Source organism: Terrapene carolina, unplaced genomic scaffold, assembly GCF_002925995.2.
Source record: "Terrapene carolina triunguis isolate 2854851 unplaced genomic scaffold, T_m_triunguis-2.0 Scaffold629, whole genome shotgun sequence".
In the NCBI taxonomy this organism is placed as follows: domain Eukaryota; kingdom Metazoa; phylum Chordata; order Testudines; family Emydidae; genus Terrapene; species Terrapene triunguis.
In genome coordinates this window covers 7980364-8000768 of record NW_020664980.1, presented here as the reverse complement: position 1 = coordinate 8000768, position 20405 = coordinate 7980364, and the positions used below count along the sequence as shown (strand labels likewise).

General features: G+C 40.3%; 1 protein-coding gene across 2 annotated transcripts in view; it reads left to right on the top strand.

The window, feature by feature from the left end:
* Positions 1-13473, top strand: part of LOC112110687 (serine/threonine-protein phosphatase 2A catalytic subunit alpha isoform) — a 74836-nt gene extending 61363 nt beyond the window's left edge. For both annotated transcript variants that reach the window (XM_029913398.1, XM_024205808.2), the window contains 6 exons: positions 7293-7502; positions 8426-8599; positions 8824-8913; positions 9601-9762; positions 11140-11258; positions 12735-13473. In XM_029913398.1, the coding sequence (XP_029769258.1) occupies positions 7293-7502; positions 8426-8599; positions 8824-8913; positions 9601-9762; positions 11140-11258; positions 12735-12807 (828 nt within the window). In that variant the 3' untranslated portion in view covers positions 12808-13473. The remainder of the gene's footprint in view (positions 1-7292; positions 7503-8425; positions 8600-8823; positions 8914-9600; positions 9763-11139; positions 11259-12734) is intronic.
* The last annotated feature ends 6932 nt before the right edge of the window (positions 13474-20405 follow it).

The following is a 20405-nucleotide window of genomic DNA, read 5'->3' as shown; positions in this document are numbered from 1 at the left end:
AACAAGCAGGTAATTTAGGCCCATTGTAGACCTCTGAACTTGACTGTGTTAAGCATTTCCACACAATTTAACAATTTATTCTGATTTTACTTAAAGTGAATTAGGAATTGGTTTAAGATAAACCATCTTAAACTGAAAAAAGCATCCATGCAGAGGTTTGCAGTGATTTAACTAAATGTTTAAAAACTGACTTAAGTTGAAGCAATACAACTCTTGCATGTAGACAGGACCTGAATAGTTGGCTTCATGTACTACCAGTCTGTTTTTGAATGTCATCTAAGGATGAAGGTTTGTTTACTTAATTACCTGAGCCATCCATTTCATCTTGACTCTTGTGTTAAAATTTCATAAACTTGAGTTCAAGGAATGACCTTTGCTTCAGAGCTATTCATGACATTTCTGGACAGGTCAGCTGTTGGTGTTAAGTGAAATGTGATTCTTCTCCCCCCCCCTTTCCCACCCCAAGTGTTTAATTTAGTCTAGTACCTAAAATGAATCATTTTAGCAGAATAATAATGTTTGTGTTTTTTCCAGTTTGGGGGTAGGGGTGGAGACAGAAATACATTAAAACTATAGGCATTTGCAACCTTGACAAACCTATTGCTTTGAGTTAAAAATCAAGGATGGAGAGTGCTCTGGCAGAATTAAGCTTAAAAGCACTGTAGAACCTTTTTTTCTTCAGAGGGAGAAACTCTTCCAAAGCATGAGGAGTGAAAAATAAATTGCTTACCTATGTTGTATCGTAGAGTATATTAGCTTGATTTTTATTTTCTAGTTATGGTAACTTCCTTATGAATGATTGTTTGTTGATCTTGCTGCTATCAGTGCAATCAAATTGGTTTAGTTGCTCCCTCTGTCACTCAGGCAAGTAGCAATCTGTGGATAGTGAAGTGTTTGTATCCTTCAAGATTGAGCATTGCTACCCACTTCAGGCAGCTCTCTATTTTGTTACCGTGCCTTCAGTTGGAATGGTCAGCCCCTGGGTAAAGCTTTTGAACTCCAGTAGTGGTACAGTTTACCCATTTCTAAAGTTAACCTACTATCCATATGCTTTTTGCAGCTTTTGTTTTTACCCTAACACACACAACCTACAGTTTTAACAGCTGTTTTGATCCTCTTCAGCACCTTTCTCCACGTCCCTGGCAATCATTAGAAGAAAGGGCAGCAAGTATATACTGTATGGCTGTACTATGTGTCCATAGCACATGTATTGAAGGGCCAGGCTTGCATTGTTTCATTGAACCCTAAATATTCACCATAGCTGGAACTGAGAACATCTGGAAGTGCAGGAAGCTCACAAAATGAAGGAGAGGCCAGGACCGTGTATTTTCAGCTCAAAGCAATAGCCTGGCCAAACAAGGCTTATTGCTATTCCTTCCTCTGGGTGAGAGTCTACTTCCCACCTAAAAGCTGAAGTATGAACTAAAAGGCAAAAGTAAATTAAGCTGAGTCAAATACCCCCAAGGGAGAGCCTTATCTCTTGATCTGATTCCTGCACCTACCCACAACTTTCTCATCAGCAGTTTCTAAGGTTCAACATAGGTCAAAATTGGCTTGTTAGGCTGAATGGCAGAAAAGGCTAACATCTGCATTCTAAGAATGTTCATAGAATTGCAATTCTTTTAACTGACTCAGATATTTATTATGTAGTCAAAAGATCCTCACAGCTTTTAAAATCACCCTGATCCAAACTTCCTCTTCTCCTCGCCCCCCATCCCCATGCTGAAACATACAAATAGGGAATCTTTGCACACAAAGAAAAGAAATAATGTCGATCAGTGAATGGCCTTGCATGGAATTGTGGTCTTGTACCTGTACCAGGACCTGAACCTGTGAGCCAAGGCCAGTCTTCATCCCATTCAGTTGATCAATCTGGCTTTAGTCTTATCCTGTGTAGCAGATCTAGGGGAGGAAGTTGGGGGAATGGGTGGTGTCTTCAGACTGGTCAGAGCATCCTCTTTCCTGGTGACTGAAAACAGCACACTATAGAAGAGGTGTTACTGCTGAAACCAGTGTCCATCTTGCAAGACATGCCAGTTTAATATGCTGGGGCATCCACGGGAGCAAAAGCAGCTCAGATTTGGTCTCCTAAAGGAGAAAAAAGACACACATGCTAAACTGCTACACATATGCTAAACAGGCCAACAGAGGAAATATCTTATTAATACACAGTGTATGCAACTTGGGGTTTGTGCTTGCATAAATAGCTCTGAGTTCTATGCAAAGATTCGTTATGCATGTTGACTTGAAATCAGGTCTGTTGGGGATCTAAGAGGCTGTGATCTATTCAGAATAAGATGTTGAATGTAAAGTTTTATTTAAAATGATCTGCATACAAGCTCCTAGTTGGTGTTTGTTACCTGTTGGTTCTTCCTGGTGTACACTACGCTGTATTGATTTTTTTTTTTTTGGGGTTTTCTACATCTACAAAATTTCACTAGTTCCTGCATTATTCTGTTTCATATTTGTGTTGTGCATTTAGTCCTTAAGTTTCTCAGAGCAGGGATCCTATTTTGCCTGCAACGTTTGAGCTACACGCACCAAATGATATTATTATAAATGATCAAATGCATTGGCTAGGGACTTCTGACTGGAAAACCATGAAAGGACCTGAAGGAAATACAGGAATGATTGAAAAATGATTGTGCCTGACTGGAGCACTCTGGCAGTGCAAAAAGGCTGGAAAACAGCTGAATCTAGGGGAATTCTCAGATATAGAGAAGCTCTGCTGGAGTTAGGCTGATATACACCTATATCAAACTCACATAGCCCCAGCATAGATAGGTGGTAAATAGGGCAAAGCTGGAATGCAGTGTGCCCCAGCTGATGTATTTCAGAGGCGCTCCTGGGTGTTTTGGACTTTGGCAGGGCTATATCTGCTGAAGATCTACCCTGAGAATCAGGAGAGCTGTAAGAAATGAATGCCAATATGTATACATATACATGATACTTCCACACCCATCTCTGTTGCATCAAGCAGAAATTCTGTGCAACAAAGAATCTGGGCCACAACCTATGACTCTTGCTCAGTGAAACTATCTGCTTTTTTAATAGCAGTGGCAGGTGCAGTTGACCAATCTTCTATACTTAAAACCAAATTGACGATTTGGTAATAAATGGTTACTGAAGGTTAGTAGACCAATAATTTGCTCTATGCCTTAAAAAGATGACCTCCAACAAAATATTTGAATTGTGTATTTAAAATTATTATTTTTGCAGAAATGTGCTCTGTATTCAAAAGCAAATCTACAGAATAGTACTTTAGATTTGTCTTCTTTCTAGGTACTGAGATCTCATTACAAACTGCATAGGGTGGGATGAGCAATAATCCAATAATGTATTCTTTAAAAAAATACCATTTTAAGTTTTCCTCTGATAATACTTGTACTACAGCATGTTGCAAACCAAATTCCTATTTTTAACTAAACCAATATTAAGTCTTTTCCATTTGTAGTCTGAGGGCTTACTCTGTCATTGTCAAATTGCTTTTGAGAAAACTGGCTGGGTAAGCAGACAACTCAAATGCCAATTGTAAATGAACTTTAGTCACAATATGACTAATCTGAAGTGTATCTGATAAGTGCTTCTTATGTCTTGAGCTTTTGGATTGCCCTGCTGAGTAAAATGGGTGGAGTTCTCCATTAACAGCCTACATTACATCACGTTTGCTGACTTCTCCTGCCTCTTTTCTTTAAAGTGGAACTACAAATATTTTCTGTAGCAGTGTACTTCTGTCCAAGACTATTGCTTCAGCATAGGTTTTTCATAATACCTGTGTTCATCTTGAAATCTTTAATTCTTTTCATATTCTTGAAATCTGTACCTCTATATTGTGGCTTTAAGACTGGAAAACATAGCTGTTAAAAAAGGATGGGTACACGCTCTTAAGATTCAACAAATGAGTCTTTTAAAAGCTGACTAAAGATGTTTAGGAGATAAAAATCACTTTCAAAATATTAAAGATAGGGACAACAAAAAGGTGTGTGCAATTTTGATGTGAAGTGGTGTTAACCTTTGATGAAAAATTCTTAGGATCTTTCTTTGTAGCACTTGTGCTATTTTTGCATAAAACTGCTTACACATTCTGTTACAGCTGAAATTATTTGTAAGGACATTTAATGGCAAATTTGTACACCTTAACACATTTTTGTTCTTACAATGTTAACTTTAAACGCTAGTCAGGAAAAGAGATGTTTAACATAATGGTGAAGATAATGGTTTTTGAGAGTGAAATTAGCAAGGCCTGATGGAAGTATGCTCTCTTTTTAATGAAGAAATCAGGTTAGTAGAGAAACGCCATAGGGAGTTTATGAACTAATAACATTCTCAGTACTCAAATTAACAATTGTGACAACTTCCTTGAGTTTGATCCTACCTGTTTTGTGCATGATTATGCAGAATCAGTTACTTTTGGAAAAGACAAATGAGCCACTTCTGAATGAAATTGTTTTGTCGTCATGTTAAACATTTCATATTAAAGAACGGAGTTAAATAGTGTCCAAAGCAATATTTGGCAACTAGCATCTTTGAAACAAGTTCTTCTTCACACAGTGCACAATCAGCTTGTGGAACTCCTTGCCTGAGGAGGTTGTGAAGGCTAGGACTATAACAGGGTATAAAAGAGAACTAGATAACCTCCATGAATTTAAATCCATTAATGGCTATTAGCCAGGATGGGTACGGAATGGTGTCCCTAGCCTCTGTCAGAGGGTGGTGATGGATGGCAGGAAAGAGATCACTTGATCATTACCTGTTAGGTTTGCTCCGTCTGGGGCACCTGGCATTGGCTACTGTCGGTAGACAGGATACTGGGCTGGATGGACCTTTGGTCTGACCCAGTACGGCCATTCTTATGTTCTTAATAAAATCTGTGCTCTGGGTTAAAATAACAAATCGGAATTCTGTCCTAAAGTTACCATACCAGTATGTAGCCACCACCAGCCTTGTGCGACTTCAGTCTTGGACACAGCATGAGTAGATCCAGGTTTCTCTTATGTCAGTTTGCATGTCTGCAAACTGGATTAATTTAATGATATTTATTTGTTATATTCTAAGGACAAAGAGAATTCTGTCCCTCAGATTAATTTTGTGATAGGTGCCCCGGAATACACCTTTTGGCATTTTTTTTAACTTCTTTCCAGGTTTAGGTGAGGTCTGGTGAGTTACATCTTACTTTAATATTTAGTTAAAGTTTAATTCTCTCTGGCACTGCTTTGTTTAAAACTCTGTTACCATGGCTGCTAGACTGGATAATATCCAGAAACATTGAGATGACATTTCAGCCATCCAGCTGATTGTTTTATAGGTAATGTGGAAACTTGGATATACAGAAGCATGTTTCATATCAATGTTTCTGAATATAAACAGTACATTAAATGAAGGTTGTTGTCTTGAGTTAATGTCTCTGGTTCCCTAAACTTTAAATATAATACTCTTTAAATGGACACGAATTAGTTCTACTTACAATGCTACCGACTTGTGCTGTACAAAATAAAGTAAACTGGTGCATGGGCCAAGATTGTTAGATTTGTTAGGTCTTTTTAGGGCTTCAAACTGACCCTAAAGTGGAGGTGAGCTATTAGTCTGTTTCAGCTCTGTTCACGGACTACTTAAAATATAAACCAATATAATCATTACATTTATATTTTAAATAGTCCGTGAACAGAGTTGAAACAGAGCTTGTGTACAGATAGTCTAACTAGCAGTGACATACTTTTGTAAGCCTATTTATTTTTGATATTTCAGAACTGTAAAGCAAGTTATAGTCTGGTCATTGTTGCTCTACGTTTCTGATTAGTTGTAGTGATGCATCTAGAAAATTGACTTTTCATATTAAATAAGTATATTGGAGCTACAGAAGTTAAGCTGAAATATCAAGAGAAGTACCATGTTAAATGTGCTCCTATTTATATTGCACATATCCCCTTGGCTTGGGAAGTAAAAAGTTTTTTGGCATGTATCCTATGCCCAAAATGGGGACAAACTGACAGCTGGCAGCAAGATCATCTGATTAAAATAATGTAATGAATTGAATGCTTTAAAATGATTTTCTATGCTATATTTTATTACTTTTCATATGAACTGACGTTGGGCATACAAATGGCAGCCCTAATGCCTGTGATACTGACATGACATTCTGTTTCTCCTAGTTTCCATGCAGTAATTTTTTTTTTTTTGATGGAGAGAAGGACTCATTACTTTATTTCACTGTGGGGGTATTGCTTGGCATCCTTTCCCTGAACAGATCAGAGTAATGCATTTCTCTTTAAGTAGTCTCCACTATGGAAAGAGTTGGGTTACACACCCTCACCCTCAACCAGGAAGGAAAAATAGATTTTTTTTTTTTTTTTTTTTTTTTTTTTTAGGTCTGTAGCCAAGAATCTTTGTCTTATGCAGCACATTAGATCTAAATTGTAAAGCAGAGAACCTAGAACTATAATTAGGCAGATGAAGACTAATTTGTTTTATTTCCACTGAGTAATTGAATGTGGAGGTTTTGGAGGGGGGAGCTGAAATTTTTCAAACACCTAGGTGTATTATTTAGACACTACACAAAATTTAAAAATAGTGTATCAAGAGAGTAGGATATTGTTTTCTATGATACTCAGAAAAGTTTGGGGGTCGCTTTAGTTTTTTGATATTATCGAAGAGATGCATTTCCTCTTTGCACTTTTTTGGGGGGCTGAGAGAAACAAAAAGGGTAGAGATTACTTTAAAGTTAGAGAGGGTTATGAATTTATCTGCTAAGCCCAGCAACCATTAACATCAAGTAGCTGCCCCAGTATCTCCCACAGTATCCAGCAATGATTGATTAAGCTTGATGTTTCTGTTAAATGGTGAGCAATAAAGCAACTGACACTCTAAAATATTCATACTGTAATTATCAGCACTAACCCATTGAGATAAATAGTTTGCGTTTCTCCTAGCCGTTGTTCTAGGCTGTCCGTGGACATTGCTCCCCACCACATAAAGGTCTCCAGTGGCACACTTGTTTGCATGATGTCAGCCTTAATATTTCACAGTAGCCAATTGAAAACTTCTCCTTTGAAGGAAAAACCAAAAACCAATATTAAGCAGAATGACATACTTTCAGTTCAGTTATTTTAAAACTACTTTAAAAATAGTAAAGCAATAATATGCACGTAACAAAATACTTGGGGTAAGACAGATCAGCCTTGAAAAGGCTGTGCAAAAGTACTTGAAGGGAGCATGCAGTAAATGATCTGGAAATGTAGAGCAGAGCTTTAACATCATGGCTGTTTGTAAACAATTTCTTAAATATTCTATTCCAGGCTAAAGAAATTTTGACAAAAGAATCCAATGTACAAGAAGTGCGATGTCCAGTCACAGTCTGTGGAGATGTCCACGGGCAATTTCACGACCTCATGGAACTCTTCAGAATTGGAGGGAAATCACCAGACACAAATTACTTGTTTATGGGGGACTATGTTGACAGAGGATATTATTCAGTTGAAACAGTCACACTGCTTGTAGCTCTTAAGGTAACGTTTTCCCCCCTCAAGTTTATTCTGTATTTATGACTATATTTAACTTATTAAAACTGTTTTATAATATACTTTTTGTAACATCTACATCTAACACTCCTGTTAGATGTTACCTCTGTTTTATAAATGTAGAAACTGACACACTGACTAAATGACTTTCTTAAAACCACAGTTTGTCACTGGCAGAGCTGGTACTCCTGACTCCCAGTTCTTTGCTCGTACTAGACTATTCTGCCTCAGCAAAAGTTGTGATTTCTAAGAATATTTTATTGAAAACCAGTGCTGTATTAATTAACTATAGTAACTTGCAATTCATGTTTGAAAGGGTTGGTTTTATAAATGTCAGTTTTCTCAAGTTTGTGGGTCTTGCGCTGCTGGGCAAAGGCTGGGGGTGAATTAAGAGGGTTGGAGAGACTATCCATAGGTAGAGAGAGAGAAACTTGAGGTGTTTAGGCCTGACAAAAGGGAGAGCCTAAAGATACTTTAAAGTTTAATGAGTCAGGGTTATAATTAATATAAACTAATTGGTTATAAATCTTCTGAAAATAGTGTACTAAATGAAAACTACGAGGAGAAAGCAGCTGAGAGCAGATAAAAGCTTATGTGAAATCCATGAATAGTAGTGGCCACAGACCTTATCTCAGCTCAGAGTTTTGGCCCATAGTAGGTCTTTGGCAGTTCAAGGTCTTTTATTAATAGATCTTCTGCTTAAATGTTTTTACTTTTAGCTTTCTGCAGATTACATCAAAAGAAATGGAACTGGTCTACATAACTCTCTTCTGTTGGGCATTTCATGAAAAATATAACCTAGGTTCTCCCTTGGTTCTGACTTTTCCTTCTGGGAAGACTATTTTTTTGTTTTGTTTTTTTAAGGGAGGGGTGATACTTGATAGTCGTAATAAATGCTCTGTGTTGTGTAGGTCCGTTACCGTGAACGCATCACAATTCTTCGGGGGAACCACGAAAGCAGACAGATAACACAAGTATATGGTTTCTACGATGAATGTTTAAGGAAATATGGAAATGCAAATGTTTGGAAGTACTTCACAGACCTTTTTGACTATCTTCCTCTAACTGCCTTGGTGGATGGCCAGGTATGTTGAAATTAGTCAGACATTTAAAAAAAGAAAAAGCTGTCTTTAAAAAAAGAGTAGCCTTTAAGAGGTGTAGAATCAAGATTAAATCTCAGAGCTCTTTTCTTATTGCTCATTTCTCTGTTGCAATTTTGCTGCTGATTATACATTTTACTAGCATGTGTGTCAATATAAAATACTTGCAAATCAATTGGATGATTCTAACAGATGTACAACTCTTCCAGATTTTTTGTCTACATGGTGGCCTCTCACCATCCATAGATACACTGGATCACATCAGAGCACTTGATCGCCTGCAAGAAGTTCCCCACGAGGTATTGATAGATCTATTATCAAAATGTGCTGTTTAGACACAAGTCTTTCCATTTCAGCATACTTTCTTTATATCCTTGTGTGCTTATATAAACATAGTTCAAGAATGAAGTTCATGACAAATGGATGTGTATTCATAGTGTGACAATGTCAGTCTCCCTGCAGACTGTCTGAAGGAAGGTAGTGGTACACATACATTATTCTTGCCCATGGTTTAGAGCAGTGGTCTCCAAACTTTTTTGATCGCGCACCCCCTATCAATGTAAAAAAATTGAGCACGCACCCCCTGCCACGCCGGCTCCACCATTTTTGCCGAAGCGCGCGCCAAAAAAAAAAAAATGCCGCTCAGACTCCCGCCCGAACTGCCGAAGGGGCGGGGGGGAACGCTTCTCCTGCCGTGCACCCCACTTTGGAGACCACTGGTTTAGAGAATAAATTGGAGAAGGTGATCATACTAGATCATAACAAGCCCTTTTAATCTGAGGTCTCCAGTCTCCTCTTAGAGCAATTCCATTCCTCACTAAGATTCTTCACTTACTGTAATCAGTTACCAGGGTTTCCCAAGTGTCAACTGTGCTGTTAATATATTTAAGTGAACACTTGAGTCTGATAGATATACACACAGATCTATATAATCTCCCCCATATGTCATACGACTGAAAACTCATGACTTTAAAAATGTGTTGCAGGGTCCAATGTGTGATTTGCTATGGTCAGATCCAGATGATCGCGGTGGTTGGGGCATTTCTCCTCGTGGTGCTGGCTATACGTTTGGGCAAGATATTTCAGAAACTTTTAATCATGCCAATGGCCTTACGTTGGTTTCAAGAGCGCATCAGCTGGTAATGGAGGTAAGTATTGTGCAGTTTTGTTTTAAATACCCACAATTTGAGCATTTGATACTTAAATGTCATTATCCTAGTGCTTCTGTTTCAGAATGGGCTTCTATGGCAATACGTCATGCTTCTCCGATAGGAGAAAGTAAAGACACCCAGAAGCTTCATCCTGAAACTGGAAGAGCATTAAACTTCTGTGTAATAGTTAATGTATCTAAAGTCAAATGCATTGCAACTACTAATCTTCTGCCTTGCTTTTGAGAATTCATTGCAGTCTTACAAAATTGTGGTTTTTTTTTTCTTTTTCAGTTGACATGGGTAAATGTCACACAATAAAATCAATTACCTATTTGTTTATGGCTGAATCTGTATTGATTTGGTAAATGTGTCTAAATGTTTGTTTGCCATACAATTTTTTTTAGGCTTTGTGTAGGCTTCATACCTTAAACTACACATGCAAAAGCAAAAAGACTTTTATATCCAGTGGTTCCGGTAAAACTTCTTTAGATCAAGGTTCTGATCTTGGCGACATCAATGTAAATCCAGTGTAATTATTTACTTCAGTGGAGTTACTCTAATACTGGTGTAATTGAGATAATGGATTTTATTAGTAAAATTTTGAGGTTATAATGAGCAGTGCAAGTAGGCCATTACGCTCTGGTATGCCATACAAGCAAGCTATTTATAGCCTGTACAACGTACTGGAAAGACACAGCAGCAACCCCGCCAGGGCTGGGAAGGACAGCAGGGAAAGGAGCAGACTGCCGGCAGCTCCTCCGGCGGCTGTACTGCTGGCCCCCAGCCTCACCCCCCCCCCCAGCCCTGTCTCGGGTGCAGCAGGAGGTGGAGGTAGCCTCCTCCTCTCCCCGCTGCCCCAGGGAACAGGGGATGGATGTGGGGTGGGGATAGGGAGAGTGTGGGGGCCCCGGGCTAGGGGTGTTGCAGTGAGGAGTCACATTGGGAGGTCAAATGCCCCCTTTAGCTCCTCCCCCGTTAGCTCCCCCCTACCCATCGGTAAGACATGGATTTTACTTGCACCACTAGTTATAATCACACTTAATATTAGCTTTGTCTGATCTTAACCAGGGAAACTCTTGTGTTCATCTCAAATCACAAATCTCTGGTTATGGTATAAAGAACAGATTCCTCCCCCCTTCTGAGAATTATCAGTGAAGATACAGTATCCAATGTGGGCAACCTCTCCTTCTGATTCCTCACTGCTTAGTTTTTAATGTTCTTAGATGTACTACCTAGAAGGGTTCGATGAGCCATAATCTGTGAACCACTGAGACTGTCTGGTTCTTACAGCTACATACAGAGAGAAAAAGGAATGGATGTTTGAAGGACACCTTAATAAAGACTACTTTGATTTTTGTATTTTTCCCTCTTTAGGGGTACAACTGGTGCCATGATCGGAATGTAGTAACAATTTTCAGTGCTCCAAACTATTGTTACCGCTGTGGCAACCAAGCTGCAATTATGGAACTTGATGATACTCTAAAATACTCCTTGTAAGTATTTATAGATCAGATTCTCATTAAGCAATGTAGTTTAGAAAATAGATCACTTTATATTGCTGTGGGGGATAGGAGTGTGGTAACTGTTAAGACTAATATCAAATGCCAAATCTAAAAAGGGAATAGTGAGTAGTGGCTGTCTAGGCATCAAGTAGAGTTAATTCTTAACTGCAATTCTGAAATTCTTTAAAGATGAAATTAAACTTCAGTAGCTCTACAGAGCTATGCAAACAGAAAGCACTTATATGAATGTTAAGTATTAAGACTAGATAATTTGAAGGTGGAAGGAGAAGGGATTGTTAAACACAGATTCCAGAAATTACATTTCAGACATGACTGAATTAAACACGTCATATAGCAGCAGCTCTCTCTCCCCCCCCCCCTTATATTTATTTTTATTTATATATATTTTCATTTAAAACATGACTTGATACCTTATTTACTATTTTCAACTATTTTTTGTTTGGTTTTGGATTATTAGCCATTTTTCTTATAAAGCTGTCGTTGAAGCTCAGCTCAGATCTCTTCTCTGATAGTTCTAAAGTCAGAAAACATGTTTCTTCCAATGTTTGCCCCACATCAGAGGTTATTAGAATTCTTCATACGTTTGATTTCTGTAGGGTGGGGGTCATACATTGAAAGCATTTAGTTACAATAGTGGTTTTCAACCCGGGGTCTGTGGACTATATATAAGGGGTCTGCAAAAGGTGACTCTGAAAATAAAGCTTCAGATCCAAGAAAAGGCATTCCGTTTTTCTGATCAAAAGTATGTGAATACCCCACTTACAGGCCAAAATCTGGAAGTATTATTGTTACCAGGGAAGTCTACAGTTTAGCGCCCTTTCTCATGCTGCATCAAATGCCGTGCTGAGCATGCACAACATTTATAATTCAATTCTGTTCAGTCTAAGACGTTTATGGTAGGGATCCGTGAACCATAGATTGAATTTCCAACCTCCATTCAAAATTTATTAGGAGTCCCCAAAATGAAAAAAGGTTGAAAAGCACTGAGTTACAAGAATGCTTGGAATATGAAAGACGAGTGAGAACCTGGAAATGTGGCATACTTTTAAATCGTCTCCTCTCTGCAGCATTGGTATTGGGTACCTTGTAGACTTCCTAAATGCACCCTGGTTTGTGGGTATTGTAGAGAATACATTTTAGTGACAGTCTTGATATTTTTCACCAGTCCTCAGTTCATATTGACTGTAGAAAAAAAACCATTAAGCTATGGCTCCAACTATGGGCTCCAACTATGGGTTTAATATTGAAGAAAATTGCACTTAAATATCATGTAAAAACACTTCAGAAGACCTTCGTAGCTTGAATAAGTAATTCTTTAAAAAGGAAACACCACCAGTCCCAGAATTCTTATGGGGAAGACAGCTAATCAGGGGCACGCATATGGTAATTATGAATTCAAGTCAACAAAATCTGTAGCAATTTGAATAAAAACATGTTTTCTTTCAGCTTGCAGTTTGATCCAGCACCACGCAGAGGTGAACCACATGTTACTCGTCGCACCCCAGACTACTTCCTGTAAAGATTTTACACTTGTACAGTATTGCCATGAACCATATGTTGACCTAAAGGAAATGGGAAGAGCAACAGTAACTCCAAAGTGTCAGAAAATATTTAACATTCAAACTCGTTTTCACATGGACCAAAAGATGTGCCATAATAAAATACAAAGCCTCTTGTCAACAACCGTGACCACTTTAGAATGAACCAGTTCATTGCATGCTGAAGCAACATTGTCGGTCAAGAAACCAGTTTCTGGCATAGCACTATTTGTAGTTACTTTTGCTTTCTCTGAGAGACTGCAAATATTAAGATGTAGACATTAACACCTCGTGAATACATTTAACTTTCCATTTAGCTATAGCTTTATTCAGCATGACTGTAGATAAGGATAGCAGCAAACAATCATTGAAGCTTAATGAACATTTTTAAAATAAGTACCAAGCCCGCCTCCTATTTGTGTTCTGAATCTGTTCTGATTTGTTTTTTCAGGGAATACTGTTTAATTTAATTGTATTGATTTTTGTCTCACTCATTTTCTTCCTTCCCATTCTGCCTCCTTCATTGTCCCTTGTAATTGTCCAAGCATAGTGAGTTATTTTGAACAGAACTGTTTTTTTCCTGTAAAATGATGTTACTGCAGGAGAGTACTGCAGTGTTTTTTCATAATAAACTTGTGAACTAAGTATTTCAGGTCAACTCTGTGCGGGTTTTCATAAAAGGTTGATTAGCATGATGGGTTTTAAGTAGCATCAGGGGTAGAAGCATGTTCTGCAGTGCTCTTTAATCCATAAATAGAAGGGGGTGTATTGAGCTGGGCTTTAGTTCAATGTGTCAGGTTTTTGGTTTTTTTGCTTTACAGTTTTTTAATAGGAATTTTTACAAGTAGCTTGTACTCTGAATTGCTTTTGCTCTCCTTCCTTTCCCATGTTTGTAAACACTGGTCTGTGGAGTGAACTTGCTACTTGATTTTAACTGACATCATTCCCTGCTGTCCCACCAGTCCTTCCTTATTACATAAATAGGCACGTTGAATTTTCTGTTTCAAGGCGGTGCAAGGCAACCTCTGCAGAAGCATGTGAACAGAGCAGGTAACTTAGTGACATTCTGTCTGCAGATACACAAAAGCAGCTCTCCCTTAAAGTCAATGGGTGCTGCATAAATAGATCTGAGCACAGAATCTGAACTAAAATATTTTTGCTTTTCTCCCTTTGCATAGTCATCTAGGCCTTTCTCTAGTTTCTCTGCATAATCTGTCCTGTTTTTAATTACTTGGAAAACCAAGGAGAATGTAATGTGTGTGTTTCAAGATTCCATTAACATGTTAAAATTGTTCTTCATAATGGGGTGGTTTAATTGAAAATTGGTGAGCTACATGACATCATTAACCATTTAAAAAACGTTTGAAAGATTCCAAAGAAAGAAGTGCTTGCCTATTTAAAAATGTAATCTTGCTATTAAGTTACCTTCCTCCAAGGTTGACAAATATGAGCAATTGGTCAGTTCTGTTACTCAGCACCAGAAAAACTGACAATTCCCATAAACAAAATTTGGATTAATTTTGAAGTTGAGTTGTCACTTGCTCTGGCAGAGTAAGTAACGTGAGAAATGAGCTGCATACCACATTTAAGGTGGTAGGAATTACCTCATGTTTCGGTTACATACAGTGTTAATCAAACTTTGACTATTCCTGTTTCTCCTTTCATGGAATCTTAAAGGTTTGGTTTTTGCAGCTCACATTACGAGTTAGTGCATGAGAACCAGAAAGAATCTGAATAGTCTATTACCGTGCGTAAAGTGTTCTAATGAGTTAAAACTTTGTTTTAATAACTTAAGACACTAGGAGCACAAAAGTCTTAGCCCTGGTCTACACCCAAAATGTAGGTCAATCTACACCACTCAAAGGTGTGAAAAATTCACATCCCTGAGATGTAGTTAAGCCAACATAAGCCTGGTATAGAGATCGGTGGGTTGACAGAAGAATTCTTCCCTCAACCTAGCTACAGCCTGTCAACGGGGTGGATTTACTACAGCAACGGAAAACCTCTTCTAAATGTTTTCACTACAGTGGTGCAGGTGCAATGTTTACCTGTTGTGATTAGTGTAGACATTACAGGGACTTTTTAACAGAATAAGGGGCTGTCTGTGAAGTACTATCACCACATTGCCTTTTTTTTTCCTCCGTTGCTAATTGTGTAGTACCAGCAGCATACTTGTTGCTTTAGACAGGTGTGAAGAGAAGATCTCCAGAGCTTCACATACTGTTAAAGCTGGGTGAAACCTTTTTATGGGTAGAGTTAAAACCTCACTGAGACTGATAGTGTGAACTCCAGCCTTCAATTAACATAATAGAATACATTAATCATAGGCCCCTGCCTAGGACAAAAGGGTTATGTGAAACTGTCCAGGAGTTTGGACTGACTGGGCAGAGGGCTTCTGCTGCATATATAGTGTTTGTGTGTGAATGTGAAGACAGAACACACAGGACCAAAAAGAGAGCCTGTAAGCAGTGTGACCCTGGGAAAAGCTAGAGAGCTTTTGGGTCTGTTGGCTAAAAAGGGTTGGGTCTAAAACTTCCTTTTGCAGAAGGATCTAAAAACATTTGGAGGAGTAGCATTTTGTGTGGTCCTTTGTATATAAACAAGATTGCATCAAAGAAAATACTAGACTCCATCAACCTCTACTCTCAACTAGAACATCCCCGATGCCCAAATTTTTGGTTAGCCACTTAGTCAAAAAGGGACAACACTGAGAGAGAAGTGGGTTCGAGTTTCCAAGGAGCGAGAGTGAGTATAGGATTCCTCTTGAACTAAGATGAAACAAATAATTAGAAATGCTTGTAAATATCAAAAACATTCAGCCAAGGTTTAAAACAGGAGCTTGAGACTTTGCAAAAGGAATTAAGATTACCTAAAACAAGCTGCAGGTTTCCCAGAAAGGACTCTGATGACTTGCAGGCTGAGATGAGATCCCTGTTGGAGCAGCAACTACAAAGTGATAGAACGGATTTGGAAATCCAGCAACACAACCAGGCTGGAATAGTAAAACAGATGGAAGTGACCAACAATCTGATTTCCATAGACCAGAAGACTTTCCACAAAATAGTAGAGACCAAGTAACCTTTTGCCAATTTAGAACTTGCTAATAGATGAGCTGCAGCAAGGACTTAAGAAGCTGAAAATTCAGCTCCAGAAGGAGATCAAAGCATCACAGATCATAGTGGAAGGCAACCGCTTGGATTTGAGCCAGCCAGAGGACTTGGGTAAGAGCAGACATTTACAACAGTTTTTATACCCTCTTTGTAGTTGAGAGAGATTGGGCTGTCCCATCCCAAATGATGCAAAAGACCGCTAACTTTGAGAAGAGAAACTCCTTGGGAGGCTTATGTGGCTCAATTCAACATTAGAGATCAAATGTGGCTGGGAGCTGAGATCCTCTGGCCCTGGGGCTGTGGTCCCTCCCTTTTTGCTATAACTAAGCCTGGGGTATACTGAACAAATGGCTTAGATCCTCAGTTTTGTTATAACAAGAGTGTACTGTGTTTAATGTGTCATGCACATTCAAACTTGAACAGGCTCATCCGATCTCGCAATACTTGCATTGCTAGGAGACAAGCGGTTGTTTACACACAGTACAGTACTTCCACTAGTTTAAGGATATGGCAAATCCTAAGACTCAAACTGCAAAAATAAATAAAATCAGTGCTTTAGATTGTGCAGAGTAGCATCCCAAGCAATTGCATGCTGATGGAGGAAAGTTGCAATGTCACATTAGACCACACACAAGTCAAATAATGATACTGTTAAATTCTGATCGGCATCATAATGCCAAACACAAAGCAGAAACAGATCTGACATCAAAAGCAAAACCTCAGACAACTGTCATAACTGTTTAATGGCAGTACCGAGCGTCGTGATGCTCAAAATGTGGCATATATTGAACTGGTTGAGGCATTCTCAAGTGCAACTATACCAGTGGAGAAACGGGATGGCGCAGTCTTAAGGGAGTACATTCAGAAACAAATTCCAAACACGGGTGCTCTTCCTTCTGCTAATAAGCATCACCAAGATTACTTATCCAAGATGTTTGAAGTACACAGAAAGGAGCTGAAAGAGCATATGAAAAAAGATGATTCTGTGTTTGACGAATCAACAGATGACAAAGATAATTATGTACTGCATATCACTGCTGTACCCCCAAATTAATGACTCAGAAAAGCTACAGTCGTTTCTTTTGGACAGTCCTGTTCTTAACCTGGTAAATTATTCAACTTTGTCACCAAACTGCCTAACCAATTTTGATACAGACTTTAAGGTGTCTGGGATAGTAACAGACAATGCAACATACTGTACTCGAGCATATACTCAGGTTCAACAGGGTCTGCTTCCTAATATGGTGCATGTAATGTGCAATGCATATATTGTAAGTCTGGCTAACAATCAGCGGCGTGTTCATTTTTTCTAAAATCGATAGTCATTGCTGCAATGAAGAAAATGTTTAAACACTGCCCAGCTCTCAAACCGCGTTTCAGGATTTTCTTTGCAGGGGAAAAAAGCTTAATCCTGACCAAATGCCTGTGTCCAGAACCAGTAGTGACACGATGGAATTCTGGTTTGAAGCAGTTCTTTACCACGCTGAACATGACACTACTGTGAGTTCATTGAAAGTGAAATGGAGATTTCACCCTGCATTCAGATAATGGACACACTGATCTTGCTTTTAAATGACATGACCTTGCCACTTGACATAGTCATTGCTCAGAATGCCAAATCATTGATGAAAACTATTAAATCTTTTGAGATGTTCTGTTTCTATCCATCAGCCGCACAACTCTGTAATGGATTTGACACACTGGGCAGACTCAATGCAAAAGAAAAGTACAGTGAAGATGCAGAGCAGAATGCGTTTTTAAAAGGAGTGTTCAAGAAAATGGCAGCCAAACTGAAAGAATACTACTGCAACACCGAGGAGAGTGTTGCCAGACCAGCTTGAAAAGGACCAAGGTTCACGCAGCCTGGACAGTCATTTATGAAAGCAGTTTGGGCATTTGATGTGAAACAAGTGCATATATTATCAAAGCAGACACTCCCTCTGGAGACAATCCCTATGTTTGGCCATGAAGGTAAAGCATATCTTGCCCCAAACACATTTTTTGCAAGTGAATGTAAATTAAATTATTTTGGAGTGTTTTGGGATTCATATGCAAAAAAAAAACAAATTTCCTCACTGTGGTTGCTTTACATATACCATGAGAACACTTTAACTACAGCACACATTCCATCAGTGATTGACGAGAAGTGCTGCATGCGCAAGTATAAACTCACTGTGAGGTAAAGCAGTGGAAATGTTGGATGTCCGTTCAGAACTTCTGTTAATGTTAACTTGCTTCCAGATCTTTCAGCCATCCCCCATGAAGGATATTTAAAATATACATGTGACTGGGTGGACTAGGCCCAGAGGCACCCTGCTCGAGGCCTCTGGGTCCTACCACACCTGGCCCAGGGAAGGAACAGTAGAGCTAAATACTCCAAGCAGCTTAGAGAGACTGCGAAGGAAGCAGCCAATCAGAAAGGGAGGTTGCAAGGGGCTAGCTAATCAGAGGGTTGTAGGCTAGTATAAAAAGAGCTGCAGTTCAGACCAGTCAGTTCCTTGCTGGAGCCAGAGGAGTAAACATGGTGCTCTTGTCTGGCCAAAAGGAACTGCAGCACCATGGACAGCTCAGTGCTGGCAGAGGTGGGGGGGGAAGCAAGGAAAAGCTGCTGGCTGGCTGCTGGGCCTGAACATAAAAGGGCCCTGAGATAAGGGTGAAGCTTTAGTGAAGGCTGGGGCCACGGAGGTAGCCCATGGAACTGAAAGCCGTTTCATTAAACGGACACAGTGGTGTATGGCTGCTATTCTTAGGGTCCCTGGGCTGGGACCCAGAGTAGTGGGTGGGCCTGAGTCTCCCCCTCCCCCCCACCCATAGGCCACTGGGCAAAGTGGCTTATAATTGTACAGCGATAAATCACCAGCAGGTGACTTGAACTATTTAGTGGCCCAGCTGGAGAACGGGCCAGAATGGCCCAGAAAGGGTGAAACCATTGCCTCCACGGAGGAAGTCCTGGGAATATGGCCCAATACCAGGGCTGGGGCTGTTTAAAGACTGCACGCACACCCAACCAGAAGGGGAGCGCGAGAGGTAGGTGCTATGCAGTTACATTTGGTACCAGTAGGGTTTCTTTCAGCCCGACCCCTGATCAACAAGGGGCACAACTATTGAAGAGGATTTACCTGTTGGCAGCAGGAGCAGTAGCCATGCACCCTCCTGATGCAGTTGACAGAGAACGTACAGAAACAACAGGAAATCCAGTTTGTGGCGCAGCAACAGTGGCAGGAGATCCACTCCAACCTGCAGGAGTGGATACACAGGCAGTTGGGTCACACCACACCTAGGAACCCAGTTTGTGATGGTTTGGCTCCAGGCCTGGCAAAGCTCAGACTGGATGATGACTGAAGCCTTCCTCCAGACCTTTGAGCAGGTGGCAAAGGCAGCAGGATGGGAAGAATTGACTTGGGTGGCCCACATAGCTCCATTCCTGATGGGCATGGTGCAGGAGGCTTGCCAAGTGGTAAGTGATGAGCAGCGAATTCTTACCCAGTGGTGAAGGCAGCCATTTTGGATCAGCTGGGGTTGACTCCGGAGGCATACAGGCACAAGTTCTGGACAGAATCGTTCCCACAAGGGATGTAGTAGTAGACCAGAAGTTGAGACCTTGCAATGCACTGGCTTTGTCCAGAGACAAGCTTGGTGGAAAAGCTCCTAGAGCAATTCCTAAAGGCCCTACCAGGAGGGGCACAGAGCTGGGTAAGGCATTTTCAGCCGGCCTCCATGGGGGTAGCAGTCAAGTTAGCTGAGGCCTAATTTGAGGCCGAAGCAGAGGAACGGCCCAAGCTGTTTGGTAAACTGAGAGGGGAACCTGAGTCACTCCCACGGCAGAAGTTAGGCTGAAGGTACAGGGCTGGAGAGCTTGACTCCATGTTGGCGGGGTCAAGGACCTGCTGTGGCCCATAATTTTGGGAAGAGACTGGGTGGGTTACTCAACCTTCATGTGGGAAAGACCAGGACTGTGACCTAGGACCAAGAGGGTCTGGGCCCAGCTGGGAAGGAAAGCAGGGGCTGGGAGCCAGGGTAGGGAGACACTGGAAAAGAGCCCAGAGTTGAGACCAGAATGGCCCAGACATGAGGTACCCACTGAGGAAGTGCCAACAAGAGTTGAACAAGGCCAGCATCTCCCGAGGGAAAGTCATTAGCCAGCTGGTCCGGGTAGAGCAGGAGTTGGCTCGGGTGCTAGTGGAAGCCAAGGGGCAGAGGGAACAATGCTTGGCTTTGCAGGAAGCATTGGCCCAGGGAGAAAACTCTGCGAACTACAGCAGGGACCCAGACAGAGCTTTGGGCACAGCAGGATACCATAGAGACCTGGACAGATTTCAGAGTTCAGCAGGGTACTGTAGGAACTCTAGCTAACATACCCAGTGTGCTAACTAGCACAGAGGCCCAAACAATCACCCCAGCAGGGGGAAGTGAAAGTGAAGAGCTAGGGTATAGAACAGGACCCTAGGATAGGGAAGGGAGTAGCACAG